Genomic DNA, 25740 nt, shown 5'->3' with positions numbered 1-25740 from the left:
TCCCCAAAAGAAAACGTTAGTTTGTAGTAGTCTTGCTTTTGTATTCGTATTGACATCTCATTGTACCATCAAGTTGGCTCACCATACTAAGACCTAAATGAAACAGTACTGTTTTTCCTTAATACTGTTTACAGAATTTTTAAAATATACATGTGTATACCTAAGTGGTATTAAAAAAAATTAAGGAGCTGGCAAACTATTGATTTCTAAAGTCAGCATTCTCAGAAGAGGAGAAGGGAAGACTCAGTTCTGTGCAAGAAGGAAGTTAGTCTCTACTTTTTGTTTGGATTATCCTATATAGATCCAAAAGTTAAAATTTTCTTTCTATAAAATTATTTTGAACATATAGTCAACTCACTCTTTTTCTCCTATCATATCTGGGAAAGTAGCTAACTTTTAATAATTTATGTTCTTGTAAATATAGTTTTTTTGTGTGTGTACATTTTCTTTGACTTGTATTAAATTTGCATTTCTAGAACAGTTTCTCAGTTAAATTCTTAATGAGTTAACATTTTTTTGATATCAGAATAAAATTTAAAATCCAAGATTGCATTCTTAGCAAGGACTGTGTTACAGTTTTAAACATGTTTACCAACTGATGTGAAATTCATTGTAATAGAATTAGTTATTTTTTTTCTGTGGGTACTTTGTCCTACTCTCTAGATGATGACATCTTTTTACCTGAAGGCTCCCTGTAATTTTATTTGCACAGGTAAATTCTACATTTTATATACTTTACTTTTTGAATACTTCTTGAATGTGCTAGAGGTGTCTTGGTGTAGTTCTTCCATGCTGTGCAAATGTTTTAGTAAAAGTAGTTGACTTATTTCTTGAATGTAGCTAATTGTTAACTAAGGAGACACTAAGGATGTCTTAGTACTCATTTAGCAGTTTATTTGAGATGGTCAAAAAAATCCAAATGTTTTCTTTCTTTTTTTGTGAGGAAGATTGGCCCTGAGCTAACATCTGCTGCCAGTCTTTCTCATTTTGCTTGAAGAAGATTGTCACTGAGCTAACATCTTGTGCTAATCTTCCTCCATTTTGTATGGGGTGCCACCACAGTGTGGCCTGATGACCCCGGGCAGGTCCACGCCCAGGATGCATTATTAGTGTAGGGTACAATATAACAGTAGACAACCAGATAACTGTCAAGAGAATCCACTAGAGGGTTAGATTACTCATCTGAAAGATTTAATTAGGAGCCTCATTCCTAACATTTGGGGATGCATGGATATTTTATGTGGGCTGGGTATCTAATTTCAGTACTCCATTTGTTTGGTTTTTCTATTTACATTTTTTGTAGTACATAAAGCTTCATATCAAGTGTGGGAATCTAATGTAATTAAGCAAATACCATATTTGCAAAAGATAAATACACTTGATGTCCTGAACTTACATCCATGAAGCTAGTCTGTCAATTAAGTGTCTCATTGATTCTAGGATTAGCTACAGCACCAACATTCAAAATTAGTAAAATTCTCATTCATTTTCTTAATGAAATCAGCGTTTTATCCTGATCTGGATTTCTGCTCTAAACCACTTTGGGTAGACCTCATGAGAACCACCTGTATCTTATATAACAATTAGAAATTTTCATTTAAAAATTGTAGTTTGTTGTAGATTATAGGATTTTCTCTGTCCTTTTTTGGTGACGGTGTCAAAGGAACATTCTCATAGAATATGCTTTATGTAAAAGAATTTTGTACATCTCTGTATTTGCTGATTTTAATGTTTTTGTTTTTCCTTAGTGTCTAGAAGAAAATGTTAGTTTATTTTTTAAAAATGCTTTATACCTAGTTCTAAAAGTAAGAGGCTAAATCAAATGGATGGACAGGATTCTGTCCCTATATTTCCCTACTCCCCGCCAGAGGTAGACTGGGGGAGTCAAAGGAACAAGGGAACCCCAGAGATGAGGAGACAGTGGGCATGGTCATTGCACCAGCAGATGAGATACCCACTTCACCCAATTCCACTAATTCAGTAAAATCCTTTGACTTTTGAGGGTACACCTCTACTTAGCTGCCCTAAAAAATGTCATCGTGTTTTTAAAACCAAGTATGTATGTATAGAGAGAAATTTTTCTTGCCATGATTTGGGTAATATTTAAACCACTCTTAAAATATTTGGTGCTTTTGGTTTTTTAAATGTCATTTTACAAACAAATGCAGATCTTTGATTCTGATTGTTGTGATACCACATTAGTGACTGTCTTAGTTTTCGATGTCTGCTGTAGTAAATTACCACAGACTTAGTGGCTTCAAACAATATGAATTTATTCTCTTCCAGTTCTTGAGGTCTGAAGCTCCATTTTACTGGGCTAAAATTAGGTTCCTGCTTCTCTCTAGAGGCTCAGGGGGAATCTGTTCCTTGCCTCTTTCAGCTGCTCGTGGCCGCATCATTCCAGTTGCTGCCTCCATCATCGCGGCCTTCTCCGGAGGCCTCTCTGCCTCTTGCCTCCCTCTTCTGAGGACACTGTGATGACATCACTGGGCCCACCTGCAGAATCCAGGATCATTTCCACATCTCAAGATCCTCAATCACATGCGCAAAGTCCCTTTGCCGTATAAAGTAACACTCGCAGGCTCTGGGCATTGGGAAGTGGACGTCTTAGGGGCCTCTTTATTCAGCCCGCCATGGCAATCCTCTCAAATTCACAGTATTAATCTCAAGAAGTTCTCCAGACTACAGACTTAATTTTTACTCTGAAAGTGATACTTCTTATTTCTTGCATCTTATCTATTTACGTCTCCCAATCATACATACTTAGTTCAAGTCTTGGAAAAAGTTGAACGTGAGATCATTTTCTGCAGATAACTGTTTACTATATCCTCTTTGTACTGATCCAGCTAAGTTCTTGGTGTGATCTTTTAGTTAATACATAAAACTGATCATTCTGTGGTTCAGAGACCTTGCTTACCAGTTTGTGCAAGAACACACTAGGAGAGATGGAAGAAAATGAGGTGGAGACATGTTTTTCAAGCCTCCTGCATCAAAAAGCAAAGGGAGAGTTTAAAACTAGAGATTCCTGGGCTGCACCTTTGGAAACTGATTTAACTGATTGAGAAGGGGAGGGCCTGAATCTGGGTTTTAAAAGCTTCCCGGGTGATTGTGATGTGCTGCAGTTTTGGAAACCATCGGGAAATGTAGGAGCTGAGGTGAAAGTTACTCTTCTTTCAAATCAGTCAGTAGTCATTGTAGCTGTTCTTTTCTCTGGGGGAGATCACTCTGACAGTAGCAAAAACGCTCACCTGTCAGGTAAGGTCCTAGGGGAGGGAGTGAGTTTGGGCACGCCGTCTGCCGCTCCCAGGGGTGCAGAGGAGGGTGAAGGCTGCGTGGGGCAAAATGAGGCAGGAGGCCCCTCAGCTCAGCCTCTGCCTCGTTCCAGCTTTGTCACCACAGTTGGCAAGTCATCCTGTTTGTTTTTAAGTGTGGGGGAACCTATTTGAGGCTGTTGCATCCCACAATTTGATGGAATTCAAAAGCCTTTTATAATGAGGCTAAAACTATTTATGAGGACCTTTATGGCACTGTGGGCAACCCTTTTGTATTTTGGTTTGGTTTGATTGAGGAAAATCAGGTAAATTCTAACAGGTCTGTAATGTTTTGGTTGCTTACAAATGAAAATACTGCCGTTGCAGAACTTCCAAGTGCAGCTCGCATGGATGTGGGTGTGTATAGAGGAAATTGTGTTTAGTTTTTCTTTTCTGAAGAAGCGAATATGCCCCATGCCTGCTGGTCAGGAATCTTTAGGGCACTTAGGGATAGTAATTTTTGCCATCAGGTTTGTGCAGTCTTGTTTAGCGTATTCGAGACTGAGGAGCATATTTATCTGCGGGCAGTACAAATATTGAATCACCACCTTGAATCACTTGGGTTTGCTTTATTTTGAGGCCCAAATCTAAAGCAAGAGTTGGCAACCTTTTCTTAGCACAACTAAAATGGCTCCATTGTACTGGTATTTAGCAAATCCCAAGGAAAAGATAAGAAAAATCTATTTAGAGCTAGAAAAGGAAGTTTAGGGATCATTGAGCTGAGACTCCCTCTTCTTGTCCTTTTGTTTTTCTGATTTAAAAACAAAAAATCCCACCAACAAACCGAGGCCGCAGAAATTAAATGATTATCCAGCATTCCCACAGATAGTGCAGATTTGGGCCTCAAATCCCCAAACTGTGTGGAAGTTAATTAATGTGGAAGAGATGAAGAAACAAGAAAAGTTCATCTGATGGGCTTTAGGATTCCCCTCCCCTCCCATATGGCTTCTCAGTAGCACCAGTGCTATGAAGATGCGCCATCAGGTAATCTCTTAAAACACTCAAGTTAAATTGCATTTTAGGTGGGATTTTCTAGGTGAGCCTAAAGGTGCTTCTTGGGGCCAGAGCTTAACATTGTAGTCATTATCTGAGTCTCTGGGAGTAGGTTAGACTTTGGGAGTTGTGTGAAATCTTTTGATCTAGTGGAGTATTTGGAATATCAGTGTGTGCACTAAACACACACTGATAGGGCTGTTCGGGAACTTGCAAAACCCCTGATTTATTTCTAGGGCGTATCTTAATCACTTTTGTGATTTTGGCTGATTATAAACAGCCCCTTCTGCTTACAATTCTAAATTAAAAATAGGCCAGTCATCAACTGGCTAAAATCCCATTTGCCTTTAGCTCTCACTAACTAATTTACAAGTGTGCCAAAAGCTTCATAATGTACCCATTCTTCCCCAGGGCTTCCTATACACCCAAGCACTAACCTGATGGATTTCTCAAGTTGGAGTCAACTTGAGTTGGATGGATTTCTCCAGTACGTGAGTCACAATTGCACATTGCAGTTGTTGTCACTTGGCCCTAGCCTTCTCTGTTTATGCATCAAGGGATTTAATATAAAATACAAAATTTCAAATCGTCACTCTGTAAAAATTCAGTCTGTGATACTCTAGATCCAGTTGAGTGAAGAAATTGAGAAATTGTAAGCTATTAATGCAGATGACATGATATTTCATGGACAGTTTCTCTTAAAAGAAGCCTTTCTCCTGATAAGAATACATTTGCATCTGTCTACTTAGGTAAGTGAATGAAGCATTTTAAGGACTGCATTTATGATCTTGGAAGTAAATTAGAAAATAAACTTTAGATAACTGCTATGTAAACAGCACAGCTTTATGGAGGCTAGAAATGAGACTACTGGAGAAGAAAGAAAATGTGATGTTTGTGACTTTAAAAAGAGAGGAATAGGGGGCCGGCCCCGTGGCTGAGTGGTTAAGTTCGCGTGCTCCGCTTTGGTGGCCCAGGGTTTTGCCGGTTTGAATTCTGGGTGCGGACACGGCACCACTCATCAAGCCATGCTGAGGCGGCATCCCACATGCCACAACTGGAAGGACCCACAACTGAAAATACACAACTATGTACCAGGGCTTTGGGGAGAAAAAGGAAAAATTTTTAAAAATCTAAAAAAAAAAGGAATAAGTTATGGAAAAATGCATCTTTGACTATAGATTTTCAACTTCTCCCTAAGTAAATTTGGAATATCTTAACAATTGATAGTTTTTCAATTCTGCATTTTAATGTTACTTTGTGAAATTGTCTCCATAAAGTTAAAAAATTTCACTGAGTAACATACAAGTTTTATAATATAATAATGGCTTATATTAATGTCTTTTAGCTAGTTAGAGATAAAGATGCTATAAGTCTTGGTAACAACCTCTATTAAAACATCCTTTTTGCTTATTCACAGTAATAATTTTTTTTAAGCTGTATTCACAACCTATCCATTTAGCAATCAATGAAGATTTTCTTTTGGTGCTGTATTTATTTATAGTTATTTTGTACATCTGAACATAGTTAAATGTGTTAATACAACAGGATTTAAAATAACAGGCGATGCTTTGGGGGAATTAGCAGAAGAGAGATTTTTCGAGCATTACTTGCAGAGGGGAAATGTAGTGTGGTGCATGGCAAAGTGAGCTTGTTAGTTGTTAGTGAGGTGATTATGGGTGGAATGAATGGGCTTTGCTATTTCTGAATAAGACGCCAACTTTTAGGGCAAGGGTAGTGACTAAGTCCTCATTATCTTAATTAAATACCAGTATCCAGATATAGAGCAATCATTGTGGGAAGAACCTATCAGGACAGAGTGGAAAGGTCAGATTTAGCAGGTAATAGCAAGTAGAATGTGACCTATTGATTGGTGTCACGTTTCTGGCGTGTTAGGAGAGGCCACAGTCTGTGAAGTGAGGTGTTAAGTGTCAGAAGGAGGGCCTCTTGAGTGTGGTTTCTCGTGATTGTCTCGTGATTGTTTCTTGTGATTGTCAAGGGCCTCCACATCCAGGGAATCTTTTCTTCTGCCACTCCTCAGACTCCATTCATTTGCAAGATTCAAGGACTCACCAGTACTCTGGAGCTCATTGTATCCTCACTCAGAAATGAAAATCATTACTCAGGTAGAATCAGAATGGAGTGTGGAAAGGGACCATGATGGAAATGTAGTGATGGCGAAAGGGAGGCCAGTGGAGAGTGACAAGTAGGAGTAGATTTCTCTGGATGCAGATGTTCTCTCGACCTGCAGGAGAGCAATGTTTCTTCCTTGTGAGTTCCCTATTGCCTACTCTCTCCCATGCTTGTGACACCCTGTATCGACTTATAAGGACCCATCTGTACCGCCCAGTCTCAGGTCCTGACAGCCATCTGCTGCTCTGTGCCGCCTGAGATCCTCTGCCCTGAGCCTCCCAAGGCCTTAAAATCAGACCATTTTAAGGTCTTCGTAGGCACCATATTCCACCCTACACAAGACCAAATATATTAACATGTAGCCCATTTCACATGAAATATAATTTCATATTTAAAAAATATAAATTTGAACAGCTTTTTGTCACTCATTTTAAGAATCGGGCTCTCCGGTGGTCACTTAGTTTACAATTGGCAATAGTTTCCCATCAATCATCACACATTCTCTGGAATTCCTTTGAATTGAAAAAAGCTAATCTACAAATTATTTTAAAAATTAATGACATTTTTATGAATATGAAAGGAAATAATGTTTTTTAGCTATTTAATACTTCAGTTCTGCAGTTTTCATATTTTAGAGCCAACGTATTTTTTTAACAGATCTTAAAACTTTTTTGAGATCCCTGAAGAGTTCATAGGTCTCATGTTTAAAATAATCAGCTTATAATTTTATGATACAAACACATGCTATTATTAGAAATATTATTTATCAAATATCATTTGCTCAGGAAAACCAACCCTGACCTTGAATATATGAAGTCCATCTGTTATATGCTCGCCTAGCAAACTTTGCTTCTTGTAAGAGTGTTTCCATCAAATACAATTACCTAATTATTTGTATTATTATTTGTCTGCTATCGTTTTCCTCTGCCGGCCTATTGATTCCGTAAGGGCAAGACTGTGGCTGCTCTCTAGCCCCTGGCAGGGCATCTGACCAGGAGCCAATAAGTATTTGTTGAGTGAAAGAATAGATGAGAGCGTGAAACTGAATCCTCTCACGGGGATTCTGCCCAGGAGAGGGGCTTCATGCTGACGGGGGCCTGAGCGCTGAAAACTAAAAAGCATCCTTAAAATACTCTCTCCTCCCACCTCCAACTTTTATTAAGAATCTCTGCCTTTAGCAGCATGTCTCTGTAGTGACAGCAGCATGGTCTTCTGCAGACATGATTTGTTCTTGGCTGCCTGGCATCTGGTCTTGGGTCTCTGTCTCTTCCGGAAATCCTGTGAACTACCTAATATGCTTGGCAAAGCAGTGATGAATCTTTTTATCAACCACATAGAAATATAGTTAGATGTGGATATTATATTCAAATTTTAAAGATGCCCTGTATTTATTCTGGAGTGTCCCCGGACGTAATCTTATTCACCACACTGAAAAGAACTTCTGTGCAAACTTAAAACTAGATCTTTTAAAACAAATAATGGTTTCAATTTATTGAGCACCTAACCAGGTGTCAGGAGCTGTGGGAAATTCCCACTTAAGCCTCACACAATTTAATTTGTTACCATCTGCATTTTACATATGAGTAAACAGCTTCAAAGTCACTGTTTAACGTCTGCAGGAACAAGTAGCAAGGCCAGGATGTGAACTCAGGCCTGGCTCCAAATGTCAGCCTTCTCCTTTCTGCTGTGCTGCCACATATGTTTCTGAGCATTGCCGCTGCCCATCTTTGGGAAACCCCTTTGATTCTTGTAAGAGTAGGACCGTGTTAGGCAGCATGTATTGCAATGGAGTGGCTTAAGCAAGTAAGGTTTTGCTTTTCTTTGTAACAGGCCCAGAGGTCAGCAGTCCTGGCTTAGTGCAGCAGCTGCAGGGGCTGCTTCTGTCTTTCCATCCCATCATCCCTGGGCGTGGCCTCCATCTTTAAGGCTGTCTCACAGTTACGCTCCGGGCTCCACTCACTGGCCAACGTTGGGTATCGTCAATTTTTTTAAGACTCTCCTAACTCAATGAGAAAAAAAATTCTTTTGTTGTTTGTTTTGCAGTTTTTTATTAGTAAGTTGAAATCTTGTCATGCTTACTGGTAGTTTATGTTTCTTCTTAAAGAAACTACCTAGTTGTGTCATTTGTAGTGTTTTTCTACTTGGCTGTTCCTCTGTTTTTTATTAACTTCTCTTAGTGTCTTAGAATAGCCCTTTGTCTCTCCTTTGATTGTTTCTTGATTCCAGTTTCTGTTTACCTTTTGATGTTGTTAACGGAGAGTTTTTCTCTGTGCAAGTTTTAAATATTTAGTCTTAGTGTTTACACACTCCTTTCTTTATGGTTTCTGGGTTTTAAATTATGCTCTAAATATTTGTTCGTGTATTATTTCAGTATTTTTACAGTTTTGTTTTTTACGTTTAAATCTTTAATTCATCGGGAAGACACTTTGGGATAAGGAATGAATCTCATTCATTTTAACTTGGGTGTGTGGCAATAGCTCTTTACATGAAGAGGTGGGAAGACAGAGAGAAATATACATAGAATGTCAGATTGCAGCTCTACCGTCAAACTGGAAGTTTAAAAAAAATGGAATTCTAACTAATACTTCTGGAGGGGGTTAAAAAAGGAGAAAAATCTTGAGACACATGGTTTCCCAGAACAAATTTAAAAAGATGACATGTGGTTAAGGAACTAATGTTTACAGAAAAAATATTGAAATGTTAAAACCCACTTTTCGTATGTGTGGTATAAATATTAAGCTATACCTCTAGTCTGGGAAAGAAAAAGGAAATGTAAATATCCATATTTGGTGTGTTTCAGTTTTATATTAATTACTGAAATTAAAAGATATGCTGTTCTCTTGCTTCAAGAAATAAAAAGTCATTTTACTAACCACATCTATTACAGTGATGGCAGTGGTTCTCTTTTTGAAACTTTAATATGTTAAAAACTCTGTCCCTGAGGATTAGTATGCCCATTAAGACACAAAGGGGATTAAACGTGTATTTCGTAGTTTGTGTAACCAACAAAAGAAATTCTTACATTAGGCGGCTTGGTCTTAGATTTCCCAGATGTCCATTTGGGTGGCGGTTGGCCAGCCCAAACCAGGAAGCCAGGTCTCCTATGGGCTCAGGGACAGCAGTGAATGACTGGCAGGCCCAATGATCACTGACTGAAGCTTGTAGGATTGATTCAAACTTTCCATGCAGACAAGTATTCTAATTCCCCTAGCTGTTTATTTAGTGATTCCATTTTTGATGAGAAAATAAGAATAACTCAATTTCCATTTCTTATTGGTTTGCTTCATTGACCTTTCATGCCTTAGTGCACCCTCTGAAACTTCTTTTTCAGCAATTGGTATAACGTTTTGCAGGAAAATGACTCAATAGTTGGAAGAAGTAGAAAAAAATTGTTCTCATATTACTAGAAGTTATTTTCCACAACAAAATATGGCAGCTATTGTATCTGGGTAGTCCTCAGTATAGTCCCATGAAATCAATACTGTTACTATCCCCATGTTACAGATAAAGAAAGTAAATCTCAGAGAGATTAAGCAGCTTGTTCAAGATCACACAGCTGGCAAAGAGTAGATGCACTGAAGACAAGGACATCTGGCCTATCACCACCTCTGTTCTCTAAAGTATGTTCCTAGGTGGTGATCTACTTTCTAATTTGTTCCTATAGCTGCTTTTCTATTTCCTAAATGTGGGCTTCCTGTCATTCTTTTTCTTTTACTGCTAGGGAATGACCAATCACATTGTCTTTCTTGAATTTCTTCCTGATTAATCAAAAGTGTTGAGTAGTTTTTCCAATAATTGTCTTGCAATCCTGGCAATCTCACTGTGGCCTGATGGTTTATGAGGCAGCTGGAAGGATTAGACATGAAAGCAGCTTTCTGAGTTCAGGTCTCTGTCAACATTGATTTGTAGACAGTTTGGTAGCAGTGAGGAAAGATCTGGTAGATTAATCAGTACTTTGTATTATCCATTGGATTCCCTTTGTAGTTTGAATGATTCCTAATTAAATGCCGGGAATAGAGAAGGAGAAAGGCAATTTTAAGAAGCAATGCTGAGGAGTGATGTCAGCATGATGGAGGAGTGAGTTTTTCCCTTTGTCTCTCCTCTCTAAGTTACAACTAAACAGAGACAGTTGTTAACCAAGAAGATTCCCTACACAGCGCAGTAGGATGCCTGAGAGATCCATGCAGTCATACATCTGAAAGTGGGTGGAATGGATCCCTGGCAAGCAGTGAAACTAGGTGAGCAGACCCTTTCCCCTCCCCAGTGGCAGCAATCCTCCCAGTCGTTGCAGGTCCTTGCATAGAGGCTGGCATGACTGTAAGAGGAGGCAGGGGCAGCCTGGCCTGTCAGTGAATGCTTTCAGAGTGGTAGCCAGGCTCATGGGAACACCCACCATGCTGTGGTGGCCCCACCCATGGGAACACTACCCTGCTGAGTGGCGTCAACTCAGCCTCTGCAAAGGAGCCCCGCCCACCAACCACAGTAACTCAGCCAGTCCCCTGCCCAACACAGTGTTCCCACCTGCACAAGAGTGACCCACTGGTGGACCATAGAGGCCCCACCTGCACATGCAGGTGTGACCCACCAGTGGCTGTAGCCAGTGTGCAGGTGCAGAGCAGCTCTACTGGCACAACTTCCAGCAGGCAGGGTGGGATCAGAAAACACAGCTCCTGCCCCCTGGCACCCCAGCAGTGGCAGATGGGATCTGCAACCTGATACTACCACAAATGTACTGGCAAAGAGTCAATTCATCAAACATCATGAACTATGGTAACACTTCAGAGCATAAGGAAAATGATAAGTCTCCAGAAACCAATCCTGAAGTCACAGAAGTTTACAATCTAAATGACAGAGAATTCAAAATAGTTGTCAGAAAGAAACTCAACGAGTTACAAGAAAACTCAGGGGTCAGCTCAGTGGTGTAGTGGTTAAGTTCATGCCTTCCACTTTGGCAGTCCAGGGTTTATAGGTTTGGATCCTGGGTGTGGACCTAGCACTGCTTGTCAAGCCATGCTGTGGTGGCATCCCACATAAAATAGAGGAAGATTGGTATGGATGTTAGTTTAGCAACAATGTTCCTCAAGCAAAAAAAGGAAGATTGGGGGCCAGCCCAGTGGCATGGCGGTTAAGTGCGCACATTCCACTTTGGTGGCCTGGGGTCCGCCGGTTTGGATCCTGGGTGCAGACATGGCACCACTCATCAAGCCATGCTGTGGCAGGCATCCCACATATAAAGTGGAGGAAGATGGGCACGGATGTTAGCTCAGGGCTAGTCTTCCCCAAAAAAAATGAGGAAGATTGGCAATAGATGTTATCTCAGGGCCAATCTTCCTCACAAAAACCAGACAAACAAAAAAGAAAACTCAGACAGTTCAATGAGCTCAGGAATAAAATTAATGAGCAGAAGGAATACTTCACCAAAGAGATTAAAGCTCTGAAAATAACCAAACAGAAATTCTGGATATGAAGAACACATTTAATGAGATAAAGATAATCTAGAAACTGTAAAAAAAGGTCTGAAATTATGGAGGACAGAATTAGTGAATTTGGGGGCAGAAATATAGAAATGCTTCAGGTGGAGAAGGAGAGGAAACTAAGACTTTTTAAAAAATGAAGAAATTGTTTGAGAAATATCTGGCTCAGTTAGGAAAAGCAATATAAGGATATAGGTATTCCAGAGGGAGAAGAGAGGGAGAAAGGAGCAGAGAGCTTGTTCAAGGAATTAATAGCTGAGAACTTCCCAAACCTGGGGAAGGAACTGGACTTACAAACATGAAGCCAATAGAACTCCTAATTACAATCAATGCAAAAAGACCTCCAAGGCATGTAATAGTAAAACTGGCAAAAGTCAATGACAAAGAAAAAATATTAAGGTCAGCCAGTTAGAAGAAAATAATCTGTAAAGGAACCCCTGTTGCCTGACAGGGCTTTCAGTGGATTTCTTACAGGCTAGGAGAGAATGGAATGATATATTCAGAATACTGAAAGACAAAAAATTCCTTCTGAGAATACTCTATCCAGTGAAAATATCCTTCAGATACAATGGAAAAATAAAAGATTTCCCAGATAAACAAAAGCTCAAGGAGTTCATTGCCACTAGGCCTGCCTTACAAGAAATGTTGAAAGGAGCCCTCTCATCTGAAACTAAAAAGCGAAGGTGTACAAAACCTTGAGCAAGGAGATAAAGGAACAGATAGAATCAGAAAATTGAAGTTCTATATCAGAATAGGTTAATAAACAATTATAAAAGATAAAGGGAGGGAAAGCACCAAAAATATCTATAAACACTTCAATTTAATCACATACTTGCAACACATAAAAGAGCAATTTGTGAAAAGAATAACTCAAAAGGGGAAGAGGAATGGGATGGATCTTGCTTAGGCTAATGGAGATAAGAGGCTATCAGAAAATGGACTGTCTCACCTATGAGATCTTTTAGACAAACCTCATGGTAACCTCTAAACAAAAAATCAGAGCAGAGACACAAATCATAAGTAAAGAGAAAACTGAGAAAACCATCACAGAAAACCACCAAACTGAAACAGCAGTCAGAAATACAAGGGGAAAGAAACAATGGAAATATAGAACAACTGGAAAATGAGAAATAAAGAGGCAGTACTCAGCCCTCATATATCAATAACCACTCTAAATGTAAATGGACTGAACTTGCCAATCAAAAGACACAGAGTGGCTAAATGGATTAAAAAACAAGACCCAACAATATGCTGCCTCCGGGAAACACATCTCAGCTCTAATGACAAACATAGGCTGAGAGCGGAGGGATGGAAGACAATACTCAAAGCAAATGGCAAGTGAAAGAAAACAGGTGTTGCCATACTTATATCAGACAAAGCAGACTTCAAGATAAAAAGATAACGAAACACAAAGGGGTATTACATAATGATAAAAGGGACATTCCATCAAGAGGACATAACACTTATGAATATATATGCACTTAACACAAGAGCACCAAAGTATATAAAGCAACTACTGACAGACCTAAAAGGAGATATTAACAGCAATACAATAATAATAGGGAACCTCAGCATCCCACTTATGTCAATGGATAGATCATCCAGACAGAAAGTCAACAAGGAAACAGCTTTAAATGAAATACTAGACCAGATGGATTTAATAGATATATATAGAACATTCCATCCCCAAACAGCAGAATGCACATTCTTCTCAAGTGCACGTGGAACATTCTCAAAGATAGACCCTATGTTTGGAAACAAGGGAAGCCTCAATAAATTTAAGAAGATTGAAATAATATCAAGCACCTTTTCTGAGCACAATGCTATGAAACTAGAAATCAACTACAAGAAAAACACTGGGAAAGTCACAAAGATATGGAGACTAAACAACATGCTATTGAACAAACTCTTAACCGGACTCACTAAGAAAAAAGAGAGAAGCCTCAAATAAATAAAATAAAAAATGTAAGAGGAGAAATTACAACAGATATGGCAGAAATACAGAGGATTATAAGAGAATTCAATGAAAAACTGTATGTCAACAAATTGAATAACCTAGAAGAAATGGATAAATTCCTAGACTCATACAACCTCCCAAAACTGAATCAAGAAGAAATAGAGAATCTGAATAGACCAATCACAAGTAAAGAGACTGAAATAGTAATCAACAACCTCCCAAAAAATGAAAATCCAGGACCAGATGTCTTCCCTGGAGAATTCTACCAAACAGTCAAAGAAGATTTAATACCTATCCTTTTCAAACTATTCCAAAAAACTGAAGAAGACAGAACATTTCCCAATTCATTCTATGAGGCCAACATCACCCTGATCCCAAAACCAGACAAGGAGAACACAAGAAGGAAAATTACAGGCCAGTATCGCTGATGAACATAGATGCAAAAGTCCTCAACAAAATATTGTCAAATTGCATACAGCAATACATTAAAAGGATTATATGCCATGATTAAGTTGGATTTATACCAGGGATGGACATATGGTCCAACATCCGCAAATCAATCAATGTGATATACTACATTAAAATGAGAAATAAAAATCACATGATCATCTCAATAGATGCAGAGAAAGCATTTGACAAGATCCAACATCCATTTGTGATAAAAACTCTCAAGAAAATGGGTGGAGAAGGAAAGTACCTCAACGTAATAAAGGCCATATATGACAAACCCATAGCCAACATCATACTCAATGGGGAAAAACTGAAAGCCATCCCTCTGAGAACAGGAACAAGACAAGGGTGCCCACTCTCACCACTCCTATTCAACATAGTACTGGAGGTTTTAGCCAGAACAATTAGGCAAGAAAAATAAAAGTTATCAAAGCTGAAAAGGAAGAAGTAATACTCTCACTGTTTGGAGATGACATCATTTTATATGTAGAAAACCCTGAAGAATCCACCAGAAAACTAATAGAAATAACTACGGCAAAATTGCAGGGTACAAAATCACTTACAAAAATCAATTGCATTTCTATACACTGATAACAAACTAGCAGAAAGAGAACTCAAGAATACAATCCCATTTACAACCACAATGAAAAGAATAACATATCTAGGAATAAACTTAACCAAGGAGGTGAAAGACCTCTACACTGAAAACTATAAGACATTATCAAAAGAAATCAAAGAAGATATAAAAGAATGGGAAGATATTCATGCTTATGGATTGGAAGAATAAACGTAGTTAAGATGTCCATGTACCTAAAGCAATCTACAGATTCAGTGCAATCCCAATCAGAATCTCAATGACATCCTTCATGGAAATAGAACAAAGAATCCTAAAATTTATATGGAACAACAAAAGACCCCAAGTAGCTAAAGCAATCCTGAGAAAAAAAACAAAGCTGAAGGCACCACACTCCCTGTTTTCAAAATATACTGCAAAGCTATAGTAACCAAAACAGCACGGTACTGGTACAAAAACAGACACACAGATCAATGGAACAGAACTGAAAGCCCAGAAATAAAACCCACAACTATGGACAGTTAATCTTTGACAACGGAGCCAAGAACATATAACGTAGAAAGGAAAGTCTCTTCAATAAATGGTGTTGGGAAAACTGGACAGCCACATGCAAAAGAATGAAAGTAGACCATTATCTTACACCATACACAAAGTGGATTGAAGACTTGAATGTAACACCTGAAACCATAAAACTCCTAGAAGAACACATAAGCAATACACTATTTGACATCAGTCTTAGAAGCATGTTTTGAATACCATGTCTACTCAGGCAAGGGAAACAAAAGAAAAAAAAAATGATGGGACTACATCACACTAAAGAGCTCATATATCTGATATGGGGTTAATTTCCAAAATATATTAATAACTCATACAACTCAACAACAAAAAAACAAACAACCCGATCAAAAAATGGGCAGAGGATATGAACAGACATTTTTCCAAAGAAGATATACAGATGGCCAACAGACACATGAAAATATGTTCAACATCACTAATTATTAGGGAAATGCAAATCAAAACTACAATGAGAAGCTGGTCCTGTGGCCGAGTGGTTAAGTTCGTGCCCTCCACTGTGGCAGCCCAGGGTTTCACTGGTTCGGATCCTGGGCGCGGACATGGCACCGCTCATTAGGCCACATTGAGGTGATGTTCCACATGCCACAACTAGAAGGACCTGCAACTAAGATATACAACTATGTATGGGGGGTGGGATTGGGGAGATAAAGCAGAAAAAAAAACACACTACAATGAGGGGCCAGCCCTATGGCTGAGAGGTTAAGTTCGTGTGCTCCGCTTTGGCAGCCCGGGGTTTCACCAGTTCAGATCCTTGGGTGTGGACATGGCAGCGCTCATCAAGCCATGCTGACATGGCATTCCACATGCCACAACTAGAAGGACCCACAACTAAAAATATACATCTATGTACTGGGAGGCTTTGGGGAGAAAAAAGGAAAAATACAATCTTTAAAGAAAAAAACTACAATGAAATATTGCCTTACACCTGTCACAATGGCCGTAATTAATAAAATAGCAAATGTTGGAGAGGATGTGGAGCAAAGGGAACCCTCATACACTGCTGGTGGGAATGCAAACTGGTGCAGCCACTGTGGAAAACAGTATGGAGATTTCTCAAAAAATTAAACATATAAATACCGTATGACCCAGCTAACCTACTACTGGGTAGTTATCCAAAGAGGATGAAATCAACAATTCAAAGAAACTTATGCACCCCTATGGTCATTGCAGCGTTATTCACAATAGCCAAGATGTGGAAGCAACCCAAGTGCCCATCAACGGATGAATGGTTATAGACAATGTGGTATATACACACAATGGAATATTACTCAGCCATAAAAAGGACAGAATTATCCCATTTGTAACAACATGGATGGACCTTGAGGGTATTATGCTAAGTGAAATAAGCCAGACAGAGACAAACACCATATGATTTCACTCATATGTGGAAGATAAACACATGGATAAGAAGAACAGATTAGTGGTTACCAGAGGGGAAGGGGTTGGGAGGAGGGTGAAAGGGGTAAAGGGACACATATGTATGGTGATGGATGAAAACCAGACTATTGGTGGTGAGCACAATGCAGCCTATACAGAAACTGGTAAATAATAACGTACACCTGAAATCACACAATGTTATAAAACATTATGACCTCAATAAAATAATTTTTTTAAAAAAGCAGAGCTACTATTTTGAATTGGAGAATCTCTCTGGTTCTCACTGGTCAATGGATTTGGAATCAAGCCAAGTTCTGAATTCTAGCTTCCCCCCTTTGATGCTGTGCATTATTAGCAATCTACTTAAACTTTCTGGGTCTCAGTTTCCTCATCTGTGAATAAGAAGAAATGCAAGCTTAGGTGATCATTGTGAGGAAGAAACAGCACATGTGAAAGCTCCTGGCCTAATGTCTGGTAAATATTAGCCACACAGTAGTTTTAGTCTCCTTCCTTCCTTTAGGACTTAACATCTTTTGTCTGAAAAATTTAGAGAATTTAATACAAATATTTTGTAGCATTGTAAATATCCTTAAGTGTCCTCATAGCATGCTCCAAGATTCCTGGGTAGAATAAACAAGATGCTTAACTGGGGAAGAGGAGAAGCTTCATCTGGCCATGACACCAGCTGTCAGTCCCTAAATGAGACCCAGGACAAGACTTTTTAAGTTAAGAGTTTGCTTCCTCATAGCAAAACGTGAGTTGTGTTGTCTGGCTGACAGGCACATTTTTTTTTTAAGCTCTTGATTTGATAAAATTTCAGAAGTTGCAAGAAGGGTATTCCCTTTATCTAGATTCACCAACAGTTTACATTTTGCACCATTTGCTTTATCAAATTCTCTATTTCTCTCTGTCTCTGTCTCTCAACACTGACAGTTTTTCTTCTGCATCATTGGAGAGTAAGTGACAAGCATCAGTCCCTTTATGCCTAAATATTTTTGTGTATACGTCATAAGAATTTTTTTCAGATAGCCACACAGTCCAGTAATCAAGAAATTTAACGCTGACACCATATTATCTAATCGCCAGTCCATAGTCCCAGAGATGTGATGTAACTTCATATTTCCATATCAGCCACCCCTCCCCTCCATCCAGGATCCACTCCAGGGTCACGTACTGCTTGACATGTCATGTCAGTTAGTTGTCATGTCTTTTAATCTTCTTGAATCTGGAACAGTTTCTCAGCTTTTCTTTCTCTTTCATGACCTTGACATTTGTCTTTTCTTCTTTTTTTCTTCTCCCAAAGCCCCCCAGTATATAGTCCTATATTCTAGTTGTGGTCCATCTGGTTGTGGCATGTGGGATGCTGCCTCATGTGGCCTGATGAGTGGTGCCATGTCCGTGCCCAGGATCCGAACTGGTGAAACCCTGGGCCCCCGAAGCAGAGCATGTGAACTTAACCACCCAGCCACAGGCCGGCCCGACCTTGACGTTTTTAAAGCTGTGGAGGCCAGTGGCTTATGGACTGTCCCTCAGTTTGGGCTTGTCTAATGTTTCCTAATGATTACAGTCAGGTTGTGCATTTTTTGCCAGGAGTACCACTGAGGCGATGTTCCGTCGTTAGGATATCGTATCAGGAATCCATGGGACGTTTGTTTCATTATTGATGATGTTGACTTCGATCATGCGGTTAAGGTCCAGTCAAAACTTGACTTGGCAACATAAGTAAACACGTGTGCTGTGTTTGGGGAATCTTGAGCCTGAAGAGCTCTGCCCGCCCAGCACCCAGAATGTTCATGTTCTTCCTATTCTGCATTCTACAGAACCCAGAACACTCATTCCCAGGCGAGAGCACAGCCTCACCCATGTGAGGCTGATTTGCAAGTGACTCAGGAAGGAGGAAAGCTGAATGAAGGGCAGTCATTTTGCTGAGAAGAGTGGCAGCAGAGACGCTGGGGTTCTGGGCATGCAGCGTCCTGCACAAGTTGCTGATGTGAACTGGAAAGTCAGATTCCTGGCGGCTGCGCTTGGTGACGCAACAGCAGGCTGTTCTCTTGTGCAAGTCTGCACGCTGGACCTGGGAGCTCAGCACGGAGCTTGCTTCTCTCGCTCTCCCAACAACTCTGGGAATTCTCCAATAAATATTTCTTTTATTAAGACGCAATTTACACATAGTAACATATACCTTTTTTTTTTAGGAAGATTAGCCCTAAGCTAACATCTGCCACCAATCCTCCTCTTTTTGCTGAGGAAGACTGGCCCCGAGCTGACATCAGTGCCCATCTTCCTCCACTTTGTATGTGGGCGCCTACCACAGCACGGCGTGCCAAGCGGTGCCATGTTCACACCCAGGATGCAAACCAGGAAACACCGGGACGCCGAAGCAGAACGTGCAAACTTAACTGCTGGCCACCAGGCCGCCCCAAAATGTACCTATCTTAAATGTACAGTTCAATGAGTTTTGACAGGTGTATACACTTGTGTTACTTTCAACCAAGTAAAGATATGGAACCTTTCTATCACCCCAGGAAGTCCCCCTTTGTGCCTTTATGGATGCCGTAGACTGAATGTGAACCCCCAAATTCATATGTTGAAATTCTAATCCCTAATGTGATGGTATTAGGAGGTGGGGCCTTTGGTAGGTTATTAGTCATGAGGCTGGAGCCCTCATGAATGGGATGACGTCCATAGAAAAGAGGCCCCGAGTGCTCCCTTGCCCCTCCACCATGTGAAGTCAGCAAGAAGACCACTGTCTATGAACCAGGAAGCAGCTCTCATGGGACACGGAATCTGCAGGTGCCTTGATCTTGGACTTCCAGTCTTCAGAAGTATGAGAAATAAATTTCTGTTTTTATCAGACACCAGGTCTATGGTATTCTGTCACAGCAGCCAGAACGGACTAAGACAACGATCAACCCCGCACCCGCACCCACTGGTACCCACTATTCTGATTTTCATCACTATAAATTAGTGCCACCTTCTTGAATCTGTAAGTTTATATCTCTTACCAAATTTGGGAAGTTTTCAGCTATTATTTCTGCAAGCACTTTTTCAGTCCCATTCTCTTTCTCCAATCCTTCCACCATAACTCTAATGACATGAGTATTAGATCTTTTATTTTGGTATAGTCCAAAGTCCTTTTGTTTGTTGTCTTATTTTCTCTGTTATTCAGATTGGGTAATTTCTATTGTGCTGTATTTCAGCTTGTAGATATTCTTTCTTTTGTCTCCTCCATTCTGCTGTGGAGCCCATCTGCCGAGCTTTTTATTTTGGTTATTGTATTTCTCAATTCTAAAATTTCCGCTTGGTTCTTCTTTGTGTCTTCCAATTCTTTACTGATGCTTTCTCATTTTTCATTTGTTTCAAGCACATTCATAATTACTTGTTGAAGCATTTTCATCACAGCGCTCTAAAATGTATTAAAGATAATTCTAATGTCTCTCTCAGTGTTGGCATCTATTTATTGTCTTTTTCATTTAGTGTGGGATCTTCTGGTTCTTGGTTTGACGAATAATTTTCTTTGGAAATCCAGGCATTTTCACATTATGTTATGAGACTCTGAATCTTGTTTATTCCTTTGGTGTTCGTTGGCTTTTTCTGATGCTACTCCCGTGGGGGAATCGGGGTACTGCCTAGGTACTGCCAGGTGGAAGCAGCAGCCCAGGTTCCTTTTTGACCTCTGTTGACACCTTAGGGGGCTGTTCTTCGCTACTGCTGGGCAAGAGTGGGAGTTCCAGTTCCCTAGGTGGTCCCCACTGACACCTTGGTGGACGTGGCCTCTGGGTCAGCGGGCCGTGGTGGAAGTCCTGACTCCCCATTAACCCTCCTCTGACAGCCCCGGTGGGGAGGGAGGGAGATGCCTCCTTCCTGCTGGATGGGGGGAAGTCCAGGCGTCCTCCATGATCTCCACTAACACCGGGGGGAGGGTTGGGGGCTCTTACTGGCCAGTGGGGATGAAATTCCCAGTCCCCTACCTGCCTGTCCCAACACCACGCTGGCCAGGGTGTTGGGGCTCTTGGTACAGCCTCCTGAGGGCAGAAATATAGGCTTCCCACTTGGTCTGTGCTGGTGTAGGGGGTAAGGTCACAGGTTTTTCTGTGGCCTTTGGCTGGAGTATTGCAGTTATTGTCTAAATATTGCTGGCTTGCTAGGCTTTTCTTAGGGTTTGTGATATGCAACACTAGCATTTCTAGATGACTAGTTTCTTCTTTTCTCTTTAGATTACTAGCTTCTTCAGCTCTCAAGTGTGAGATATACAAGGGAAAAATAAAATCAAGGAACTCACGACTGGCCATGTTATGTTTGTTTCATATATAATGTTCAGGGTTTTTAATTATATTTCACGGGAGGCATCTACTCCGTCTTTCTGGAAGAAAAAGTCTGTATATTTTCTTTCATGAAGTGTCTGTCCAAGCCTTTTGCCCCTTTATAATAGGATGCTGGGTCTTTTTATTATTGATTTATAGGAATCATTTATATATTCTTGATATGAATCCCTTGTCAGGTATGTGTTTTGCAAACATACTCTCCCAGTCTGTGGCTTGCTTTTTTATTTCTTAAACTATGTTGGATGGACTTCTTCGTCTTCTTTTTTGTTGTTGTTGCTGAGGAAGATTGGTCCTGAGCTAACGTCTGTGCCAATCTAGCTCTATTTAGTATGTGGGACACTGCCACAGCATGGCTTGATGAGTGAGGTGTAGTTCCATGCCCAGAATTCAAACCTGTGAACCCCAGGCCGCTGAAGCAGAGTGCATGAACTTAAGCACTATGCCACCGAGCCGGCCCCAATTATAGATGTCTTATGACATAAACTCCTTTACTGCTGAATGAGCCAAGGTCGGCTTCTGTTGCTTGTAGCTAAGAATGCTGGCTGATGTAAACCTGCACAGAATCACCTAGATACTTACACATACAATGATTTTAATGATCAACGCATTTTTGCAATTTGTTTTTGGAATTGTCTCTACGAAAAGTTTGTGAGTCCCACCATAAACAAAGCTTATAGTTTAGACTTTTGCCTAATTTTTCACCTCAAACGCCGTCTTAGAACTTAATCAGCTGTCAAAGCTGGCTCTATAAACTTTGGGCTATCGCACAAGAAAAGTTCACTCTCGAGGTATGATAAGTTGCCACAGCAAATATGACTTAGAAGGATGTGCTGTAAGTTCTGATGGTCGGCATTTCGCTAGTTTTATCCACCAGTAGATTTTGATTTAACATGCTTTGTTACAGACTCCCCTCACGGTTAGCACCTCCCCTTTTGAGTTCTCACAGAGCTTTAGTCTTTCCACAGTACGGGGACCCTGGGGCCCTGAGTTGTGGGGAGAAGGAAAGCTTTTTTCGCCTTATGCTGAAGGAGCCACAGTCCTTCTAGCCCAGGGGGAATGGCCGTGAGGAATCCAGGGGTGAGGAAGTGCTAGGAAAATGAGAGAGCTCCTCAGCTCCTCCAGGATGAACGAAATGGAAACGCATCTGGAACATTTACATTCAGATGTGCAAACACCCGCTCCTGACTAAACAGATGATCTGGCGATAGCTGTCCTTTGGACAGACCCTGCTTCTGCCTCCTGCTCTGTGGCGCCTGGAGATGCCTGCGAGCCCGAGAGTCTCTTCAGGAGAAGGACCTTTCCATTGATCTTTTGCTGAAGAGAATCTTATCGACACTGATAGAGCTGCTCCTGGCTTGGTGGTGATTCCTCTGGAGATTAGGTGTTCAGTGTCGTCGGTGAAAGAAAACAGGGCCCCATTCCATCCAAGGGGGATGGAACTAACAAGTGGTTACTGAAACCTAAGACGGACGTGCCATCCAAGGGGAACGGCAGAACTTCACACCCACATGCACGATCATGAGACTTCTTCATCATAACTTGATAGGTGTTAAAAATTCCCATGCCGGAGTCCCTAAGGCATCACACAGCGTTATGAAAAGAGCTGGATATACACCTGGCCGGGCATCACAAGGTTAGTCACATTTAACTCCTTAAGCATACGGAGTCCGGGTTTGGTTACATTTTTTTTTTTAAGAATAGACTCAGAACTACTTATATATATATTTAAAATGCTCTAGGGGCCGGCCCGGTGGCCGAGTGGTTAAGTTCGAGCTCTGCTTCTGTGGCCCAGGGTTTCGTTGGTTCGGATCCTGGGCACGGACATGGCACCGCTCATCAAGCCATGCTGAGGCAGCGTCCCACATGCCACAACTAGAAGGACCCACAACTAAAAATATACAACTGTGAACCCTGGGGCTTAGGGGGGAAAAATGAAAAATAAAAAATAAAATATTTAAAATGCTCTAGAACCACTTGGTCATTATTTATTCACTATAATACAAATTTACCATGTAACTTAAGTGTAATTGTTGTAATAAGTGCTTATGAAATAGGTTTTGAGGATATGACTGCTAAGTTTATGCTAATAAGAAGTTTGGGGTTTTTTTTAAAGATTTTATTTTTCCTTTTTCTCCCAAAGGCCCCTGGTACATAGTTGTATATTTTTAGTGAACTTAACCACTCAGCCACAGGGCCGGCCCCTAAAAAGCTTTTTTTAAGAAGAAGAAATAATGCAGATTAAAAGCAAGCTGTAAAACGAAAGTATGCTTATGCAAATTTAAAAAACATTAAAGGTGATTGATATGTTCCTGAGTTTTTCTTTAGTCAAATATAAATTTCCATCTCTGTTTTTAATACTTCAAATCTCCTCTGTGTGCTGACAGTGTCTCTACCTGTTGTTGATTTTGGTATTGGGAAAAACTATCTGATCTTTCTGAGTACATTCCCTGTGTTTCACAATTCATGGCATTTTGTGGGCTCCAGAAGTAATGCTTGTTTTTACTACAAATTCACCAACTCCTGAATATGCAACTCAGGTTCATCTAAAAATTAAAACAAAAAACATTTCTGCAAATATTGTTGATAGCTGTTTCCACAGAAGAATACTGAGCAGAATATTCTTAAATTCCTCTACACTTATAAAGGCAATGCTTCTGCATGATAGAAGTGGATAATTCCATGTTAATCTTTTTTTTTTGGTGAGGAAGATTGGCCCTGAGCTAACATCTGTGCCAATCTTCCTCTATTTTGTATGTGGTCTGCTGCCACAGCATGGCATGATGAGAGGTGTGTAGGTCTGCGCCCAGGATCCGAACGCCGGGCCTGTGAAGTGGAGCACATGAACTTAACCACTATGCCACTGGGCTGGCCCCCCATGTTAGTCTTATCAACAATTCATGGAGATTGGATGAGTTTTGTTACACTATATATTTGATACTGTGTAACATATATCTGTCATATGTATGAAACAGATTATGAGCATCTGTGTTCAATAAAATGATAGCCCAATAACAAATGGCATTTTATTATGTGAATGATCTTACAATGTCAATATCAATGCTAATAAAAATATGTAACAGGCTGAACTCATCAATGGCAAAGTCATTGTATGTAATTCACCTGAAGGCTCCCACATTTCAAAGTAAGCCTTTCATACATAAATGAAAACCCTCTATTTTGTAGAATTTTGCTCTTTCCTGTTAAAGGCTGGCAAGGCAAAGGCACCCCACTTAGCAGAGTGAGGAAAGCCGAGATGGAGCAGACGGGCCCCGTGCTCAGCGCGTGTGCTGCGAGCTCCTGTCTAGTCCTGCAGGACTGAACACGCTGGGTTTCCACATTCCTCCTGAGTTAGCAATCAAAATAAGAGCATAATTCAAATCTAGACAGATATAAAAGATTTCAGTTTCCATTTAAAGTTCATGTTTTCCCTTTTCATACTATTTGCAACTTAAAAGAAAGAAAATTAATTCTTTCTGTCTCCTAAGGTTTTTAAATGTTGACATTGTGGGTTCTCTTTGTGTGGAATTTTGAGATGCTGCTTCGCTCGCTCTGTGTCTGGGCTATTAGAGGCAGCGAAGTTTAAGCTTGGGACTCAGTACAGGGTTGGTGGCACGGCGACCCTATGAAAGCAAAGACAGACAGAAAGAATTTTTTTTCAAAGAATATTTTAACAAATAGAGGCTTGCTTTGTATACACATGCCATAGTTAAAGACAAAATTTGAATTAATTGTTATATTCAGGAAATACGTATTTCATGAATTAGCCCTTTACATGTGTGTAAGAGAGAGAGAGACTACTTTTCAGCTTAAGTAAGACTAATTCCTGAGGGTTTCCTAACTAGGCACAATGCTGCCTGACATATTTAGTCTTCAGGAATTCTAAGAAAAGTGTACCTTGTCTATTCAGGAGAAACTGAAGTAGATTATTGGTTAATAACCTAATAAGCCATCTGTTTAAACAGATGTTTTAGTTGGGAGAAGTGTAAACATGATTCTAAATTTCCAAATACGTTGCTTATTCTTCCTTGTCTGGGAGGTTGGGCCAAAGTTCACGGAGATTAGAGGAAAGCCTGAGTCTGGAAGAATTCAAAGTATTACACAAATGCAGATAAAGTAATAACAATAAAGTCCGTAGGCAATTATTTTAATAATTATTTACAGGGCCTTTCGTTGCGTTATGTCATCGCTCACATGCAAGTGACCTGAGTTACTCCGTCTTCCTGGTCAAAGTGTCCCTCGTCCAGTTCCCGCAGGACGCTGTCGCTGCTGCTGACCCCAGAGAAGCTGCTGTACTGGGCCGGCCCCCGCTCCCCCGTCCAGCACTCTCTGGAAGCGGAGAGGAGGCCCTCCTCAGGTGGGTTTCTGCTCTCGGGTGGTTGCGACGTGGTCGTGTCCAATCCGACACTCCTGCTGGTGACTTTGTTCCTGTCATCACCTTTTAAATGCCGGCTGGCTTTCCTCTGAAACACAAGAGATTGGCAACCGGGAGTTAAAAAGATGGGTGTTCTCCTGTCCCTCCGCTCCAGCACGTCCTGTCCTCGGCCTGGAGCGTCCTCTCCCTGCCTCTCTTCAA

The 25740-nt window shown here is 40.4% G+C and overlaps 1 protein-coding gene across 1 annotated transcript in view; it reads right to left on the bottom strand.

Annotated features, from left to right (window-relative positions):
• Positions 1-25298: 25298 nt before the first annotated feature.
• The window catches only part of LOC124233513 (raftlin-2), a 65000-nt gene continuing 64558 nt past the window's right edge, over positions 25299-25740 (bottom strand). Inside the window, exon 9 of the mRNA XM_046650662.1 lies at positions 25299-25627. Within this exon, the coding sequence (XP_046506618.1) occupies positions 25355-25627 (273 nt within the window). The 3' untranslated portion in view covers positions 25299-25354. The remainder of the gene's footprint in view (positions 25628-25740) is intronic.

The sequence above is a fragment of the Equus quagga genome, unplaced genomic scaffold (assembly GCF_021613505.1).
Source record: "Equus quagga isolate Etosha38 unplaced genomic scaffold, UCLA_HA_Equagga_1.0 203_RagTag, whole genome shotgun sequence".
NCBI classification, from domain to species: domain Eukaryota; kingdom Metazoa; phylum Chordata; class Mammalia; order Perissodactyla; family Equidae; genus Equus; species Equus quagga.
The sequence above is the reverse complement of the archived record's forward strand: the minus strand, read 5'-3'. Positions and strand labels throughout refer to the sequence as shown.